General features: G+C 37.4%; 1 protein-coding gene across 1 annotated transcript in view; it reads right to left on the reverse strand.

Annotated features, from left to right (window-relative positions):
* The window catches only part of VWCE (von Willebrand factor C and EGF domains), a 2,001,707-nt gene that overhangs the window by 1,298,950 nt on the left and 681,924 nt on the right, over window positions 1-20,833 (reverse strand). The window contains exon 5 of the mRNA XM_044059709.1: window positions 7,525-7,644. Within this exon, the coding sequence (XP_043915644.1) occupies window positions 7,525-7,644 (120 nt within the window). The remainder of the gene's footprint in view (window positions 1-7,524; window positions 7,645-20,833) is intronic.

Genomic DNA, 20,833 nt, shown 5'->3' on the forward strand with positions numbered 1-20,833 from the left:
TGCCGACCAAACCTTGTCAGGGTCTTCAAAAGATACTGAAATTCTCTATGATGGCCTGACAGTCCATATTTTATAACTTGACCTCATCAAGACCTTTAATATCATTGATAAATGTTCTTACTTAACATAAATGCTACATGACTTCCAATGGATAGCAAATTGGCTTTCCAAAAAATACCCTAGCTAAGCAGAGGAGTGATTTCATTAGGGTTCTATAGGACTTTGTCCTGGATTCCTAGCTAGTTGGCATCTATTTCACAAAAGTACACAGAGATATAAATGGACTGTGACTAAGTTTGATGATGAATGCAAACTGGGTGTAATTGTTAAATCCCTCTTGGATACTTAAATACTCACATAGTTCAGGACCAGGTCAACACCTGCTATGTTAGTCATGGGCTTACATTAAAAGCCAAAAAAATCTTGTACAGTTACCTTTGGGAGAGAACATACCACACCATTCATCTTCACCAGCTTGAAAGACTCCAAAGGCTTCTGACAAAAATGGAGTTTTGGGCCACGCAATCAAAGCTACCTTGAAAGATTTAAAGCCTTATCTGTTTATTCTGTCTCATATAGAGTCAAGATCCAAAGAAGTTATCTAACCTGTACTTTCTTCTCTTACCAGACCCATCAAATACAATTCCCTGTTTGGTATGTACCTTTTGAAGAATGAAAATTCCTACCCTTTTTGGTCTCCTCTAGTTTCACAGAACTAGTGGTCTACCATTCATGCCAAAGATGTCAACCTTCACCACAAGATAACAACATATGTTGGCATGACATTTTCTGAGTCCTGTGCATTCTCCTACTTTAAAAAAAAACTCCCTCTGCATATCCAGTAAATAAATAAGCAACCTATTTCCTTTCACAACTAGACCCAGTGACTGGATGGGAGACTGCAAATTCATATATATGCATATCTAGAAATAATTTCTTACCACAGATAACTACTATACTCAGAGCAGCAAGGTATGCCACTGCAAGCTTCTCAATGACCTGTCGGTTGTAAGATGTGATGAATTTGAGTGAATATGTAAAACAAACTGTTTCACTGTACTTCACACTACAGTTTTCATATAGCCGTGCATTGTTTTCACTCTGAACGTATTACTGACTCATAGCGTCATAAAGTAAACCAAGTATAACTCACTAGGAAATGCAGCATATTGATGCATATTTTTGCAAAACCTTGAAATTCACTTGCAGTGTACATGGTGAACTGCACAGATTGTCAAAGCAAGCAAAAGCTCCAAGCATGTGTAAGAAAGTACATTTTACTCAAACACCAAATTAGACATGGGATACTATATTTTGTGCAATTCACCTTCCATACTCACATTTCAGTAAAAAAAATATACCAGCTCGTATCCTGCAGTCACCTCATTGAGAGACATTTTTCCCCTTCCCCAAAGCTCAATCTTACCAAATGCTACAATTATTTCACTTAATATCTTAACTATCAGCCAAGATGCTACCAAAGTATATGTGTTTCTACTCTGTTCTTTGAGTTGTATTTTGCTGTTTTTGTAAATAGGAGTGCTGTTTGGAAGTAGGTGTTTGGAATATTTTATGGATGTGCACTGTAACTTTAAGAACATAATTAGATTAATACCAGTTTTTAATTGGAGTGTTTATTTAAATACTTATGTTGGCTGAGGATTTTAGTTCTGATGATGTCTTCTACACGATAAGATGAAAGTGCTTAACTCTAGTCAATATTTAATTTTTTTAATGTCTGTGATCAACATATTTTTATTTTATGTTATTTAGCTGATATTTAGTTGTGTTCGAAGTGCGTGTTTCCCTGGACTGGCACAGTGCAGAGTGACTTGGATGCTACCAAAGTACCCCTGGATCAGTCATGTCATAACCTTATGTTAGTTGACAAGTGTTAATCCATTTTCTTGTGTACATCATAAACCATAACTTAAGTGGTCTTAATTATTCAACACTGTACACATGGTTACTTGTTAGTGTACAGGATGTGATTATAGATGTAAGGTATGATGAATGTACTGACCGGTCTTCACAATGCTTCTTCTACATTAGCTGTGCAATATTTGACAACCATGAGTCACTTACAGAAATGGACAATAAAAATATTGTCCCAGTCTTCATATTTTTTAATTCAGAATCAAACAGAAATCATTTTCACAATATTTATGAGGACATGAATTCAGCAGATGAGTAGTTCACCATGTAATGCAACATGAAAACACTTAATCTAGCGTTGCTTTGTATTTTTATTCCTTGTTGAACCACAGGTCTTGAAATGGAAGTAGGTGGCATCATAATTTATATATATATATATATATATATATATAGTCAAGTCATAGAACTTTGTGATAAATGAAACATGGTTATACTTTAAGGTTCTGTAGTTTAGTTTCTTTTTAAGGACTGTAACAGCAGTTTGATACAAGAAAGCATCTTTTTTTAATGGCACAGTACAACTGTCTCCCATTTTGCTGCGCAATGTTTGAACAATAATGCAAACTGTAAAGAATGCCTGTGAATGAAAGGATGCAGTCCCATCAACATGACTGTTCTACAACTGGAACTCTGAACAGATGCATACTACTGTAACCATCAGCTTGCTACACCATGTTAAGTATAATTATTTCAAAAAGAATGTGTCTTACATCAGGATGAGCCACAGACAGCAGTAACTATAACTAAGATACACCTCTGTCATTGTTACTAAAACCTTCAGTGACATCTTCTTAAAGAATTGAAGGAATACTTTCTTGGATATGTGTCCCATTAAATTTCAATGAAAAGGTATACCTCTCTTAAAAAGACAGCTTCACATCAAGGACATTTGCACTATGTGATGTTCTAAGAATATACCCAGGCCAATGTGGCCTTTGTAGTGAGGATGTAGACTACAGAGGAGGCATTTACATATTAAACCCCAAAAATATGAAACGGTACCCTTCACATTAACTGACACCTTGTTTTGCAGTCTTCAGATGAAGTTCTTCTTCCAGTTTTGAGATAAAAAGTGGCTATCAGTTCAGCCAGCTATACCAGATTAGGAGTCGGGATAGTCCATCAGCTTCAGCAGCTTTATGTGGAAAATGATGGAATATATCTTTGCAGAATTCATTTATACTGACACATGTAATTTGACTGATGTAAACCTCAGTCAGTTTGGATTTGTAAAGGGCAGGTGCAGGTCCTGTCTGCAGAAATTAATAAGCTACTTTGAAAAGATTACAGAGCTGTGGCCACTGGTCACTCCATGCACAATGCTTATCTCAACCTAGTCAAGGCTTATGACAGCATCCTGCATGCTAGTATTATTGAAAAAATAGACAAATTTAAGGTAAACCCCTAAATTATTAAACTTGATTGCAAATTTGATATCCAACAGATCCTAGTTGTGAAAGCTTCGGGCATCTTCTATAAATGTAAAATTGTATCTACTGGATTATCACAGAGATCAGTAATGGACCTTCTCCTGTTTGACATTTATTTTGCAGACATTCAAGCCAATATCCCCGACATGTGGTTAACCAAGTTTGCTGATGACCGCAGAATGGGCCCTGTTATCCTCTCATCCACTGATACTAAACAGCTACTATAAGACCTAGAATATGTGCATGTGCCCGATGCACCAAAAATGGTGTCAAGCTAAATGCAAAAAAAGTACAGCATAGTAGCATTTTACAAAACAAGCTACTTCTACTTCATATATTGTAAACTGTACTCCTCTTCAGATGGACATGTTAATGAGACACCTGTGTGCTTATGTGGACAATACTCTCATTTTGTCTTCATGTGATACTCAGACCCCCAAACAAACTGGATAAATGAGGTTTGATGCTAATGCCAACCTTCATTTGGCTATCATGTTTCCATCATAGTCAAGAAATCCTTCGGTCTCTTAACTTACAAGAGAATATCTTCAACATCCAAAAAAGTCTTCCTACCAATGTACTGCTCTTATTCCAAAACAATGTCAAACCAAGAAACCAAGCAGGACTTGTATCCAAACTGTTTTAATCAATGAGGGCTTTTGTCTTTACTTAAAAAATTCATCAGATAAATTCACATTCAAAGCAACATTTATTTAAATAGCATTCATTTAAAAAAAAATCAGTTTTTAAAACAATCATGTGATTGTCAAGCCCCCACCAATGTAATTAAAGTGAGAGTATACTTAAGCACCTTTTATAAACCATGTGTATATATGATATAATAAAACCTAGAATTCTACAAATTATTTATATAAATATATAATTAAATATACTCAATATGTACTTTAAAACACATTAAAATATTAATTCATCTTGAATGTGTCTTTAGTTTTAGTAGGCAATTATTGACACTTGCTCATTCAATCCTGGCCAGCTGTTCACATTTAACTTAAGCTGCCAGTAACGCTTGCATTTTACCAAATACAAAGACCATGTACCCCCCTTCATCTAGTAATACCTGTTCAATGACAAAAAATTTAAACTCATGCCCTGGCTTCTCTTGCATGTGCCTAAACAGAGCGTGTGTTTCTTTTTTCTTTTTAACACTCTATGTGTGTTCATATAGTTTATCTTTGAGCTTACGCTCTGTTTTACCAAGGTAGAATCCGGGTCATTAAGTACATAATACATAATACAAAACTTGTGGTGTATCAAAACTGAGGGAAGCATTAATTCTTATTAAACAGTTGTTAATTATTACTTCGCCATTGGTCAAAATGACCATTCATAGATTATATTAACAATTCACATGTGAAATCAATGATACACATATTCATATCTGGATGTTTGCTTGATAAAGGCTAAAATTAATAAGAGGTTTCTTTCTAAAATACATAGGAAACCACCATACTCCAATAATTTTTTATATTTCTTGAGCGCATACCCCGTCGCACAGAAAAAAAAGTTTTTGTAAAAGGGCAGTTTGTGCATGCTGCATGAATGGTCACTGTTGATCTAGTCTTTTGGGTGAATGCACATTATTGAAAATGTTTTTAATACATGGATACCCTGGTGACTTTATAGATAATTTTACAGATAATATTATGTTAGAAGTCATTAATAAAAGGGAACAGAATTATTTTTCACCTATTCTATGCAGTAAACTTGATAGGACTACAGGTTTGGCAATTTTTAGCCATGACAACAATGACATGGATATTGAAAAGCAAAGAAATTATAAAACTGCATTCATTTCTACTTATATGACTGATAGTTTCATGATAAGAAACATTTTAGAAAAAAATTGATCTGTGTTAAGAGATGAGCGATAAGTGAGAGAATATATGGGTGAAAAACCTCATGTAGTTTACAGGAAGGGTATGAACTTGAAAGCTATGTTAGAAAGAAAAGCGCCATCAAAGAGTAAATTATATTTGGGCATGAGAAAGTGTCAACATTGCACATATTGTAGATACATTTTGACCAATGATAAAGTAATAATTAACAACTATTTAATAAGAATTACTGATTTCTTCAATTGTGATACACCATGAGTTGTGTATTGTGCATTATGTACTTCATGCCCTGGGTTCTACATTGGTAAAACAGAGCATAAGCTCAAAGACAGAATATATGAGCTAACAAAGGATGTTAAAAAGAGAACAGAAACAAGTACTCTTTTTAGGCATATGCAAGAGAACCCAGGCACGAGTTTAAATTTTTTGTTGTTGAACAGGTATTACTAAATGATAATGGGGTGGTCCATGGTCTTTGCATTTGGAAAAAGCAGGCTTTACTGGCAGCTTAATTTAAATGCAAACAGCTGGCCAGGATTGAATGAGCAAGTGTCAGTAAACTGCTTACTAAAACTAAAGGCACATTTAAGATGAATTCATATTTTAATGGGCTTTAAAGTATATATTTCAGTATATTTGATTATGTTATTTATACAAATAATTTGTAGAGTTCTAGGTTGTATTATATCATGTATACACATGGTTTATAAAAGTTGCTTAAGCATACTGTCACTTTAAATACATTGTTTGGGGCTTGGGGATCACATGATTGTTTTAAAAACTGATTCTTTTTAAATGAATGGTATTTAAATAGAAGTGACTTTGAATGTGAATTTATCTGATGATGTTTTTAAGTAAAAACAAAAGCCCTCATTGATTTAAACAGTTTGGATATAAGTCCAGCGTGGTTTCCTGTTGTTTTGGAATATTAGAACAGTTGGTTCTGTTTTAGAATAGTTTGGTAATGTACTTCTTCTTTTCCTGTTAAGGGGTCACCACAGCAGAACAAAGGTCTGCAGAACAATTGGCAGTGGAGTTTTATGATATCAGGTTGCCAGTCTGGCACCCAACCTTCCACAGAAGGCACACACATACACACACACACACACACACACACACACACACACACACACACACACACACACACACACACACACACACACACACACACACACACACACTAGGGCCAGTTTAGAGTGCCAAATCCACCTGAAGCATGTCTTCAGGATGTGGAAGGAAACCCATGCAACTGCAGGGAGAACATGCAGATTGTGCACAGAAGAAACCCTAGCTAAGAATCAAACCAACAAACTTCTTCCTATGAGGTGGCAACACTAACCGCTGCACCATCACAGTCACCCAGCTTGGTAATGTACCACTCTTCTCTTATTAGACCCGCCAACAAAAATAATTCCCCTTTGGTATGTACAAACCCAAGCTTATTTCTCAAAATGTAAAGGCTCCAAAGATTTCTAACCATGTAAATTAAAGACCTTAAACCCTTCAGCTATCAGAAAAGATTAGCATGTGTCTTTTCTTATAATCAGTGGCCTACTGGCTCCTCTGAGGTGAATAGTGTCTTGCTTCTTCATCCCTATTTGACATCTTATTTCTTCTTATAATCAGTGGCTCTACACACGAGTATTAGGAACCTAAAAACAAAGCAACAAATGAACAAGATTTAATGGAGGGACAGGTTACCCACTCAACATTATCTTAGCCTATATAATAACGTACCAGTACAGGTCAATTCAAGTGTTACGTTTAAGGCTAGATGGTTGGATGGATAGACACAAATGTACACCAGGAGTATCATGTACTGCCCTGCTTGATTTAGGAGGTCAACACTATTAAGTTCTTAAAAAGAGTGGTAACAACTGTTTTGTGCAGCAGCTTAAATGTGCCTATGGCTAGGCATTTTATGGTCCCATTGGTTGCTTTCGTAGTATCATTTCTATGTTCCTATGGTATTAAGTGTATTTTTATTTTGTATAACAGTCTTGTCATATGGTAACCCGTATTTCTGCATTAACTCTAAATCCTTTTATATGACTATCCTAGACATATCGTCTGTCAAGTCTGAAAAGGGTCATATGGGACTAGCAGCCCTGCTTGTTCACAAGTTTTATGTTTTGTTTTGTCATGAGTCAGAATTATAAATAATTTTTACACTGACACAGTAAATAGACTCCTTTTTAAATGTTTTATATGTCATGCTGTTATTGAGATTCAGTACAGTACATCTTCAGTGCTGGGATTTTCTTGGCAATTTCATTTCTTGAAAATGCATCTCTTAAACTTACCATAACAGCTATAATGATCCTTACTCAGAAAGTAACCAGCATAGCAGCTGCACACAGGGATTCCACCAATCAGCATACAGTTATGTTCACAAGGGGCTGTCAGGCAGGAAAGAGGGGGACCTAAAAAAAAAATAAGAAAATGAGAGCTGTAGAAATCTAAACAAGCCCAAGAATGCATTTTTGCTTTTTGTGTATATTTTAGAAAATATCCTGAAATTATTTAATAAGTATACAAAATAAGAAAAAAATGTTTAAAGATTACGTTGTCAGTCTTTAAATATGGGTGCAAATGTCAAATATTTAATTATTTAGTTTCTACGATGTTTTCCAGCTAGAAAAATTTAACATATATTCAACAACTGGATTTTCTTATTAATTACAGAAAGGCATTACACTGGATAAACATTAGCACATATTGTGATGTTGTAAATTGTGTAGAGTATTTCTATATTGATAGACAAGCAAAGTCATTTGTCAGTTTTATGGGATGTTTTTTATAGTTCTAAAGAACTGAAGCTGTAGTGAACACTTTGTGCAAGTACCAACAGCACCCATCTTTGCTGATCCATGACAGTTTACAGATTGAAAATTAAGAACTTCTACATTTCTGAAACATACATGCATTATAAATAAGAGTTACATTACCAGGTTACACTGAACAAAGACCTGCACTAGCATAAACAGTACTTTTAGACTTAATTTATCTCTTGAGCCATCATTTGTAATAATTCTGTAAAGAGAACTTAGGTTAGCTGGACCAAGGAAGGAAGGCTGTGGAGAAGTGATGTTGCAGTGTCAGTAAGTGTGAAAAAAAAATTAGAAACAAATCCAAAATGTGTGAAAAGGTTTATTTTAAAGTACTGAAGTTTCTTTGGGAAAGGGGTTTTCAGTGCCACAGACTCAGTAGCTAGGATTTATTCCACCAGGTCTTTTTTAAGTGTTTTACTCTGATCCTCAATGACCATCATGTCTCCTCCCTGACCCATTCATTCCTCCAAGGGTGAGAGCCCCCTGGCCATTTGTTCCTCTGGGGTACAGTGCGCATAGAATGATGCTGGATTTCTGTGGTGGATCAGCCTTTTTTGCTTTAAGCTGTGATGTTTTCCTGTAAGTACCAAGTTAACATTCATGGGGGTAAAATGCAATGGGTGAAGTCATTATTCTCAAACTGTTATTACAAGAATCGGAGACAAAGCCAAAAATAATGTAGGACAAAGGTCCAAACTCAGGGATGGAGTTTACATATTGCTGATATATAAAAGTATATATGTGTGTGTGTGTGTGTGTGTGTGTGTGTGTGTGTGTGTGTGTGTGTGTGTGTGTGTGTGTGTGTGTGTGTGTGTGTGTGTATACCTACACATGCACACAAATATTTATTAGGAAGTTTCAACAACAGATTTTGCATTATTATACATTTTCAGATGTATATAAAGTATAAAACTCACATGTCTTGTCATTATGTAATGACTACAGATCTCAGGTGTTTTGCCAGAAATAAACACAAATTTTATGAGAAGCAGATCAAAAATATGAGGCAAAAATCATAGCATTCAAGATAATCAGGGGCAGTTGAGAGCTATAGACATAGCACTGGATTTTCATTCACTTTTCTAAGTGATGTAAACCTGAAGACATCCCTGGCCTGGAACAAACAGCAATGTAAATTCTAAAGTCTTGCATGAAGAACTCATACTGACCATTCATTTCCAGCTACAAATGCCAGCCCTCCTGCAGAAGAGAGGCAAGTTGGTATCCTCTTCACTCCCTTCCCATCCTGACGTAGCTCCTCCACCTTAGGACCATTACTTGAACTCAGTTCAACTGTGTTGTCATCAGGGGTCCGTCTCTCTTACCATGAAGCCAACTACAGATCTAGATTCTATCATATGATGTCAGATCTGTGGGATCTCGGTTGCCTGCTATTTATAAAGAGGTTGGGTGGTTTACATATTTTTTTCTGTATGTGTTTTTTCTCCATGCCTGCCGATCATTGAATCCCCCAATACCAGACTTAAGCCCATTGATTTATCTGTACTGGGTATTCTCAACACAGAGGTAACAGCTGACTGGAGGGAGCACCATTTGTGTGGCCGTGGAGACACTTTGTATCCTCTTTGGCATCCTGGCATTCATGACATTTCTTGTAAGACCCTAACCCTCCAGGTAGTAACTGAAATGAGCACCTGCATCACCATGGGGCAACCTATACCCTCCCCATCTCTGTGTATGCTTCTGCCCTTACACTGATGAGGGTTACTACCACCAGCTTAGGATGCCCAAGCCCATATCCACAGTATTGACCATTTTGTTCCCTTGAAAGCCACCACTTACATGGTGGACATGGGTTGAACAGAAGCCACCTCCATGCTAGGCTAGGCAATGTGGTATCCACAACATAGCCCAGCATCCCTGCTTGGCTCTTCCGATCATTGAGCTACTATTTAAAGTCAGGTCATCTGGGCTGCAGTACAGGCTTTAGACGTTATGCTATGCAGCCAGATGTATTTGGAATCATGATTCTGACTTTTCATGCCCTGTATAATTTTGGATCCTGCTCATTTAAGTGACCTGTAGTTTCACTACCTCACCATCTCACCTGCTGCACTCATTTGGTGCCCAGCTGGTAATGATTCCTAGGATTCACACTGAAATATCTTGATGGCTTGCTTTTGCTATCTAGGTCTTGTTGTTGTTCATTCATTTAGTCAAGTCCATCACTTTACGACCACAAGGACTTTGACACATTAGGCCTGTCTGTCAAAAAAATGCTTTTTGAAGTTCTTGAAAATTGATAATCATTGCTTTTGCAATGCAGTCTATCAGACTTAATCTCTGTGACCTCTTCTAGCTTTGAACTTGATCTATTCGAGCATTAGTGCCTTCTCTAGTAAATCAGTATTTGTATCATCTGGCCAAAAATTTTTAGTTTTGCTGTCAGACTTTCAGTGAACATTTTTTTTCATTAAGTATTGACAGCTTTGAGCTTCTTGCATTCCATGGAATATTGAAAATATTCCCCCCATACCACAGTTCAAAAGTGTTGGATATCTAAGGCATAGCATTATTTGTAGTCCAGCAAACACAGCTGTATATTATTTCTGGGAAAACCATATATTTGATGATATGGACCTTTATTGGCAATGTTATTTCTTTAGACTTTGCAATCTTTCACAGAATTGCCATACATTTCCTTCCAAGAAGCAAGCATCTTATGACTATAATAATCACTTGCAGAGATATTTGAGGCCAGAAAATAAAATGTGTGACTGCTTTCAAGTCTTCCTCATCTCTTGGCAAAGAATTGATAGGGTTAATTGATATAATTTTATTTTGTTTATGTTGAGCAGCAAGACAGCTTTTACACTTTCAGTTTTCATCTTCATCAACCGGATCTTCATCTCTTCACTTTCAGCCATCTGAATGGTACCATCTACATATCTAAGGTTGGCAGAATTTTTTCCTAGTAATTCTGACTCCAGCATCTGATTCATAATGACCCAAGATTTCACATGATATATTTAGCACAGAAAAATAAGATCACAGTACAAAGACTACACTCCTTTCCCAATCCTGAGCCAGTCATTTGCTATGTACTTAGTTCTAGCTGTTGCTTCGTGGTGTGCAGATTCCTTAGGAGGCAAATAAAGTGTCTCAATATTTCCATTTCTGTAAGAATTTGCCACAATTTGTTATGATCCACATAGTTAAAGGCATTAGATTAGTTAATATGACCAATATTTCAAGCAACTTTAGTGAATATCTAGTGGATGTGAGAAACAGATTTAAGTGATTAGACCTAGTGAATACAGCACTTGAAGAACAGTGGACAGAAGGCCATGATGCTGTCAAGGAGGTATCAAGAAAAATATTCCAAACAGAAAGATTAATAAGGCAAAATAGATGTACGTGTAGGCTTTAGAAATTACCAAGAAAGGAAGAAGAGCAAAAAGCATTAGATATAGGGAAAAATGTCAAGCTGAATGCAACGTTTTAGGAATCTACACAATTAAGAAGACATATTTAAATAAAGAGTGCAAAAATAGAAGAATATAATAACATGGGAAAAACAAGAAATCACGTCTTGAAATGTACTGATATTAAGGGAAATGTCCAGAAAAGCATGAGCATGATAAACGACGAAGGTAGAGAACTAGCAGAAGATATTACGAAGAAGTGGCAGGATTATACAGAAGAAGTGTATAAGGATGCTAACATCACTGATACATTAAATGCTATGTTTTATGATCTAGAACCAGACTTTTTAAGGAGTAAAGTTAAATGAACCCCATATCCTTGCTAATAACAAAGCTGCTGGAAATTCGAGATGAATTGTTTAAAATCCTGCAAAAATGCTACTTGGCTTTAATCCTATGGAATTCCCAGCTCTGACAAAAGAGGATCATAGAGTTGGTATCTTAGAATGCATGTGTTTATATAGGCTTATATCATTAATTGATTTTAACTTTTCTTATGTGTCTGTTTGTTTTGTTATGTATTTTGTGTTATAAAGTTACTTAATTTTAAGCATGCAGAGCATTTAATGTTGGAGACAGAGTTTTCACAGAAACCACAATAATGACACAGATATTTATTTATTGAAAAGGGTGATGAAGAGGGATGAGCCATACAAGGCAGGCAGACAAAGATGGGTGGCCATTTAAGGGCAGCCACACACCACATTTTCAGCAGGCAGCAGTCATGTAGGAGAGCTGAATGGTTTACTATTGCATAGTCAAACCTTTTTATGTGCAAACCTACAATACCATGATGACAAATTCGCATGTCAGGAATACTGAGGACCACATAACTAAACACATGGACTTGTCCCCCCACTTTTGGACCCATTAACAGTTGTTGATGTATCTGCACTGGTTAGGAGATTTGGTGTATGATATGCTTCAGCCTTCTGGATATCAATAAGAAAAGTACACAGAATAACATTAACCTCTCCTCACTTGAAATTGCTAACCAGTTTAATACCTACTTCATAGACACCATAGCTGCCCAAAAACAACCTTAGCATCCGTAATACCCCTAGCCCACAACAACAATCCCCCCCTACTACCACACCACATTTCAGCTTAAAAACTGTCCCTTTTTCATAAATAAAAATGACTTCAAAATCTCAAAGCATGCTCAACATCCACTGATGATATCCCACCTGAATTTCTCAGGATAGCAGGCAGTGCTTTAGAGTATCCTGTATCAGTCCTTATAAATGGGTCAATAAAAGAATCCTGTGTTACCTCCCTCCCTCTAGACACATTTACATAAACCTCACTACATAAAGAGGGGACCTCAATAGAAATATCAAACTTTAGACCCCATTGCCATCTTATTCCCTCTCTAAAAGGTATTGGAAAAAGTATCCACAAGCAAGTTCTTCAATACCTCCTTCAACAACAACTTTTGTCACCTATACAACATGGCTTCTGCTCAATACATAGTACTTTCACTCCCTCATATCCTTCCTAGACAGCATCAACAATGCTAGGGACCATGGTAAGTTTTATTTCTAGACCTATCTCAGGCTTTGACATTGTATCAAACAACAAACTCCTACACAAAATGCCTGCCCTTGGCCTCTCACACTCCACTGTTATTTGTTTCAGAAGCTACTTCTTCAACAGACAACATTCCTTTAAATGGCTCTACACCCTTTTCCCTTATCTGCCAGTTACAACAGGTGTACCTGGACTGAGCATGAAATTGGTCAATATTGATCACTGCACTACCTCGGTAAACAGATATACTTAAATAAATAAATATTCTTGGTCTTCTGTTGCTTAATAAATTCACCAACATTCTCTATAATTCCTCTCAACAAACATACAACTGTCCATCTATAGCCCCTATTCCAATTTGTTGCACATGGGGTAGGCGTGTCAGAAGCAGTGACAATCATCTAGAGCCAAGGTTCACACCACCGGGTGTCTAGGCCTACCACGGCTGTTCTTCCATACCACACAATTGCATGCACACTCATACTGATGGCCAATTTACAGTGCCCAATCCAACAAAGATCTCTCATGCAATTTCCAGATGATTCTGTTTTCATTTGTTCCTCTGACAGCCCAACCCATCTTCAACAAATAACACAAGAAACTTTTAACTATATTTAAACCTGGCTCCAACATGTTCAATTATTTGCTCATCCTGAAAAATACTAAACTATTCCAGTTTTTCCCAATTTACATATTCTTGACAAAAGTAACTTTCAAAAATCACCTCCCTAAACAACACTGACATTGAAGTAGTATTTCATACTAAATAGCTTGGCATGATTATAGACAACAGATTAAAATTCAACCTACATATTCTAAATGCTATTAAAAAACACACCAAATGTTAGGAATGCTCTTAAGAACAAAAACATTATACATAATTAACATTAAACTAACCATAGCTAACACATATCTATTACCATCATCTCTGTATGGAGCACTAATCCTTATAAACCTTCAAACCTTTCCAAAAAATAAAATTGAGCAATGTTATAACAACAGTACATGTTTTGCTGCAAACAAACTCAGTAAAAGCCACCACTGTATCTCATCAAAAGAAATAAATTGTATAGAACTACCTCACTATCTTACATACATCAAATTAATCACAGCACAAAAACTAATAAACAATCCTTCAGCATTTATTTTAATACAATTCTCCAAAACTACATCCCACAACATCCCTTAAGACCAAATGATAAACAACTTCTTATCATACACAAACCCAAAACATCTGCAGGACACTTTCTATGCTCTAACATAGTAGCAAAAACATGGAACTAGCTCTCTGTAACAGTTAAGTCACCTGTCAGCCTCGACACGTTCAAAACTTCTTTAAAGGAGTTCTTAATTCCTGGCTCTGCTGATGCTCCACACCAGGCTAGTCCTATCCTATATATTTTTTTCTTTAACACCACCTTCATCTTCTAACCACAGTTTCATCTTTCAACCCATTTTACTGATCTACTATACCTCTCCCCTAACTTACTACCATCAGCTGTTCCACTTCTGAAGGTATTACTCACTTGCTATGATACTAAAGTACATATCCATCAAATACTCATTTGTAATTTGTAAAGATTTCTTCTGAAGTGTACAAATATTCCTTTCTTTACTAGTCAGTCTCCACTCTGTCTTACCTCTGACACTCTGTCAACTTGTTCGTAATCATTTTTTTGCATTACCACTGTCTGTCTTTATATGTTTTGAATTTATGTATTTTCCCTACTTACATCACCTTTGCTTCCATCTCTCTCTCTCCACCTCTTGTAATTTATATAAATTAAGCTTAGTTCTCTTACTAGATAAAATGTTCTATTTCTTTGGCTACTCTTATGGTATTGTATTATAGCTGTAAAACCAACAACCTTTACAACTCTGTTATATTATACGGAACTTGTAAAACTGACAATCCATATCAAGTGTTTACATTTGCTTTATTCTACAATTTTGCTTTCATGTAATATTTTGGAGCCTCTGCTGAAAATGTTTTATTGCCCAGTTGCTTTTTCCCAGTAAACAAATGTCAGTAAAATATGTACTTAATATGCTAGTTGTCAATGAAATGAAATAGACTAACATCAGGTATTTCCAGTTAGAGTAACACATGGTATGCCATACTGGAAATGAAAGGAAATGTATTAATAGTGCTGCATTTGCAATTAAGAAGAATCTTGCAAGTACTAATGAAAGACAATGCAGTTAGTGAACACTTAATATCTGTTCGTCTGTGAGTTACACCCATTAACATGACTATCACTCAGATATGACGACTACTAACAGAGGTAGAAGAGGACACAGTTGATCAGTTCTAGGGGCAAGTACAAGCTTTAATTCAAATCAGAATGCAAACAGGGTATATCAATAGCCATGCATGACTGGAATGCACCAGTACTGAAGAAAGAGGGTCAAGAGATTGAAAAATATATATTCTGAAATAAAGTAGGGGATCATATGAATTTTGTAAGACAAACAATCTGTCCATTTCAAACATCTTCTTTTAGCAACATAACTGTTGACTCTTACACATAGACGTCACCCAGTGGATTGTGGAAAATCAAATTGTCTATGTTTGTATAAGTAAACAATGGAAAAGATGAATAACTTCAGTAAAAATAAAATCTGGGAGTAACTGTGCACAAATCATGATCTACACTGTGCAAAATCAACCTAAAATTGAAAAGACTGAGACAACCAATCACCTAGTAAAGTATAGTCATGAAAATACAGTACTAGTCTTATAACATTCTGCAAAATCAGTGCACTGCATTAGATACAAACTGACATAGTAAAGTACGGTCATGAAAGTATACCACCAGTGTTGAAAGATTCTGCAAAATCATTGCACTGCATTAGACACAAACGGAATAGCATCCAAAGAGTTTGTGAAAGACATGAAGAAAGGTGAAACTGAGGACAGTAAAATGTCCCAATAAAAAATGAAATAGAAAAAATGGTCAAAATAAGCTACTGCTGCCTTGAATATTGTGCATAAATGTAGAGAAGCTAAAGCCATGGAAGAGAGACAGTTGTGTAATTTATATTTCCAATGAGACAGAGGAGACGGCCAAGAAAAGTAGTAGAAAAATGCTTGCATAAGATCGAACTAGAAAATACTACTGGAAATACGAGCTGAGCTTTCCTAAGATTATGAGCACTAAGAGAAAATTTCAGCCTCAAACTGAAATGTTAAAAGATGCTGAAGGATCTATATTAAAGATGCTAAGAAAATCAAGACTTGGAGGAAAGACTACAGTGGATGATTATACTGTAAAGATCAAACAAATACAAGACATTTCAAAGTGTACATTACGGTTAAGGTGTTTGCCTTACAAACACAAGGTACAGAGTTGAATTTCAAAGGGGATAATTGGCTAGGCTTAAAATGACTCACAAGGGCACTTAGCCTAGTACTAATCTATGAACCTATGAACAATAAGGAACCAATGTTAATAAAATAAAAATCAGAAGCAGTATTGAACACTTTTCCAAAGAAAAAAGTACTGGAATTGATGGCATTCCTTCTGAAGTACTAAATCACCTGGATGCAAATGTTGCAATAATTAAAAGGGTCTGCCAAGAAATCTGGAAGGCGATGTCATGATGCAAAAAACTCCCTCACCAGCCTCAGTAAGAAGCTGAGTTCCCTCATAAAATCCTCAAAAGCTAGTTATGAAAATAAAATTCCAAAGATTCCAAAGACAACCACAAGGCATTCTATAGTTATGTCAAGAATCTAAATGGCAATGCTCAGATCTGCTCTGAGCTACAACAGAACGGCATTAAATATACCGATCCCAAGGATATTGCCAATATCCTGGCAGATTGATTTAGTGCCAACTTCACCCCCCTCTCACCCCCTAAAGGGCCCATCTCAATACCAAAAGATTGCCAAATTCTGATAATCACGGCCGCACAGGTAGAAACCACACTCTCCAAAGCTAAGAATACAGCATCCATGGGACCAGATGACATCCCAGGCTGTGTACTACATGAACTACAAAATGAACAGGCACCTCACATAAGTGTCATGTTTAATCATAGCCTCACCTTAGGCTTCGTGCCCACTGAGTGGCACACAGCTACAGTTATCCCGCTCCACAAGGGAGGATCCACCTTGGATCCTGGGAACTACCGTCCCATCAGTCTGACAAGCCTGATCTGCAAGGGCATGGAACGCATTATCATGGAACTTATAAACAAAGACATTGGCAACCTTCAAATACTGGATCCCACCCAGTTTGGGTTTGTGAAGGGCCGATCTTGTCTCCTGAATCTGACTGACTTCTTCGAATCAGTCTCTAGAGCTGTGGATGAGGGTAAGGTGGTCCACACAGCCTATCTGGACCTCACCAAGGCCTTCAACACCATCCGCCACTGTGGAATCATAGATAAACTTACTAGGCTGGGCATAAATCCCTACGTCACTCGGTGGGTTGCCAACTGGCTTACTGACAGAACCCAGACTGTAAAAGTAGCCGACTCCAAATCCAGCTCCAGACAAGGGATGAGTGGAGTACCTCAGGGATCAGTCCTGGGACCACTCTTGTTTGGCATCTACTTTTCTGAAGTACAGGCCAACACTAAGGCACTCTGGCTGACAAAGTTTGCAGATGACTGCAAACTGGGAGCCATTACTGAATCCCCAAATGATGTGGATATTCTACAAAAAGGCCTTACAGAAACAGATGCCTGGTGCCAGAGCCATGGTCTCAAGCTTAATGCCAAGAAATGTATAGTTATCCCCTTTGGAAAAAAACATGTACCCATGAATTACCACATAGATGGCAGGACACTAAACATCAAAAATGTGATGAGAGACTTAGGGACACAGGTGGACAGTGGTCTCACTTTCGATAACCACATTGCCACAACAGTCAGGAAATCCTTCTATGTGGCACACCTCATCACTAAGGGCTTTACATCCAGAAAAAAGAGGTCATTGTCCCACTGTACTCATCTCTCATTAGACCCATTATAGAGTATAATGTACCTCACAAGACATCTGCAACAGCTGGATAGGCCACAGAAATACCTCACTAAAAGAATCACAGGCCTAAAGCAGATGCCATATGCTGACCACCTAAAAAAAAACTCCAGCTAAACTCTGTGGCATATCGTCTACTCAGAGGCGATCTCTGCTTAACATACAAGGCAATGTCAAACCCTGAGCTGTTGGATATGCTCCACTTAAAGAAATCCCAATCCCTCAGAGCCGCATGCTCCAGGGATCTAAACCTTGTCATCACAATGAACAAAACATGCTGGAGGGATAGGTTCCTGACCCAGAGACTCCACATACTCTGGAATAGACTGCCCATACATGTCAAGCAGAGCACCTCATTGGCCCTCTTCAAAAGGAACCTTGATGATTGGATGGGAGATTTTCACCCCGGGGATCATGTCAGTTGCCCTGCTAGACAGGGGCCCAGAGAAGTAAATATTGTGGGAAGAAATATCCAGGGAATTGTTATGGCTAGGCTTGCATAGGCCCTAGGGCCGATAGCCTATCACCAACCTATGAACCTATGAACCTATGACTGACAGGCTGGAAAGATCTGTTTTGATACCAATCTTGAAGAAACTTGATCTAATGGATTATGGAAATTATCTCACAATCATTCTGATTTCATGTGCTGACAAGATTGTTCTCAGGATTATTCAGCAGAAATTACTACTATATTTGGAATGTGAATTGCCTGCAAGATTGAAAAAAACAGTACAGAACAAAATACATTATCACAAATATGAGATAGATAACTTAAATAATGAAAGAATTAAATAATATGTACATGTTTTTTTTCATCAGTTATAGAAAGGTCTCTGACTACATAAATCATGAAAATCTCTAGGTCATATTGAAAAGCATGGTTACACAAGAAACCCTGATAGTTCTCATGCACAACTTTAATATCAACCGAGGAACAAAGTTTGAACAGAACAAGAAGAGACAGAATGATTTAGAATTGGTAAAGGTATACACTTTTACAAAACCAATTTAATTTATAAATAGAACAAATCACCAGAGAAGCGGGACTATAAGAAGAATACTTAGGTGTGAAAATTACTGGAAGAATTATTAACAACTGTTCTACACGGTTGATATTCTATTACTTGTTGAAAGTGAGAATGATCCGAAATAAATGCTTATCAGTCTTAAAAACAAAGTCTCAAAATGGGTTTGTACTTTAACCTGAAGAAGAGGAAGCTGAGAACTGGTAGAATTAATAAATTAATTCTTGATGGCCAAGAAATAAAAATAGTGGTTCATAGGTAGGTACTAGGCTATTGGCCCTAGGGCCTATATAAGCCTAGCCGAAAAGGTACCCTGGCTTTTGCCACCCAATAAAATTATTTTCCTGTGCTCCTATCGAGCAGAGCCACAGAAGTGATCCCCGGGGTGTATTTCCTATTTCCCATCCAATCATCAAGATTTTTCTTGAATAGTGCTAATGAAGAGCTTTGTTTGATATAGACAGGTAGTTTGTTCCAGAGTATGGGAAGTCTTTGGGACAGGAATCTATCTCTCCAGCATGTTCTATTTATTGTGGTGACAAGGTTTAGGTCCCTAGAGCGTGTAGCTCGGAGGGATTGGGATTTCTTTAAGTGGAGCATGTCCAACAAGTCTGGGTTTGACATAGCTTTGTATGTTAGGCAGAGATTGCCTCTGAGTAGGCGATATGCGATGGAGTAAAGCTGTAGTTTTTTGAGACGGTCTGCTTAGGGCATCTGTTTGAGGCCAGTAATCCTCTTTGTGAGGTATTTCTGCGGCCTTTCCAGTTGTTGTAAAAGTCTTGTGACGTACATACCAAAAGGGCATTGTATTGTATAACTGGTCTAATGAGTGATGAGTAGAGGGGAACAATTACCTCTTTTTTCCTGGATGAGAAACATTTTGTGATGAGGTGTGCCACGTAGAAGGATTTCCTGACTACTGTGGTGATGTGATTATCAAAGGAGAGACTACTGTCCACCTGTGTCCCAAGGTCTCTTATCACACTTTTGGTGTTAAGTAGACTATCGCCTATGTGGTAATTCATGGGTACAGAGTTTTTACCAAAAGGGATGACAATGCAGTTTTTGCCATTGAGCTTGAGGCCATGGTATTAACACCAGGCATCTGTTTCAGTGAGGCCCTTTTGTAAGATGTCCACATCGTTAGGAGTTTCGATTATTGCTCCTAGTTTGCAATCATCTACAAACCTCATTACCCAAGACCTTCTGTGTTAGCCTGCACTTCAGAGAAGTAGATACCAAATAGGAGAGAACCCAGAACTGAACCCTGTGGTACTCCACTTGTCAATGGTCTGAAGTCGGATTTGGAGTCTGCTACTTTCACAGTGTGGGTTTTGTCAGTGAGCCAGTTGGCATCCCATCTTGTGACATAGGGATTTATACCTAGTTTAGTGAGTTTATCTATAATTCCAGAGTGGGGGATGGTGTCAAAAGCCTTGGCAAGTTCTAGATAGGCTGTGTGAACCACCTTACCCTCATCTATGGCTTTGGTGACTGCTTCAAAGAAGTCTATCAGGTTTAGAAGACATTATCTGCCTTTTCCAAACCAAAACTGGGTGGGGTCCAGAGTTTGGAGATTATAAGTTCCATGATGATACTTTCCATGTCCTTGCAGACCAGGCTCGTCAGGCTAATGGGGCGGTAGTTCCCAGGGTCCGTGGTGGATCCCCCTTTGTGGAGTGGGATAACCATCGCTGTGTGCCATTCAGTGGGCACAAAGCCTGAGGTGAGGCTATGATTGAACATGATACTTAGGTGGGGTGCCAGCTCATTCTGTAGTTCGTGTGGAA

This window comes from Protopterus annectens, chromosome 17.part0, assembly GCF_019279795.1.
Source record: "Protopterus annectens isolate FY-2018-M chromosome 17.part0, PAN1.0, whole genome shotgun sequence".
Taxonomy (NCBI): domain Eukaryota; kingdom Metazoa; phylum Chordata; order Ceratodontiformes; family Protopteridae; genus Protopterus; species Protopterus annectens.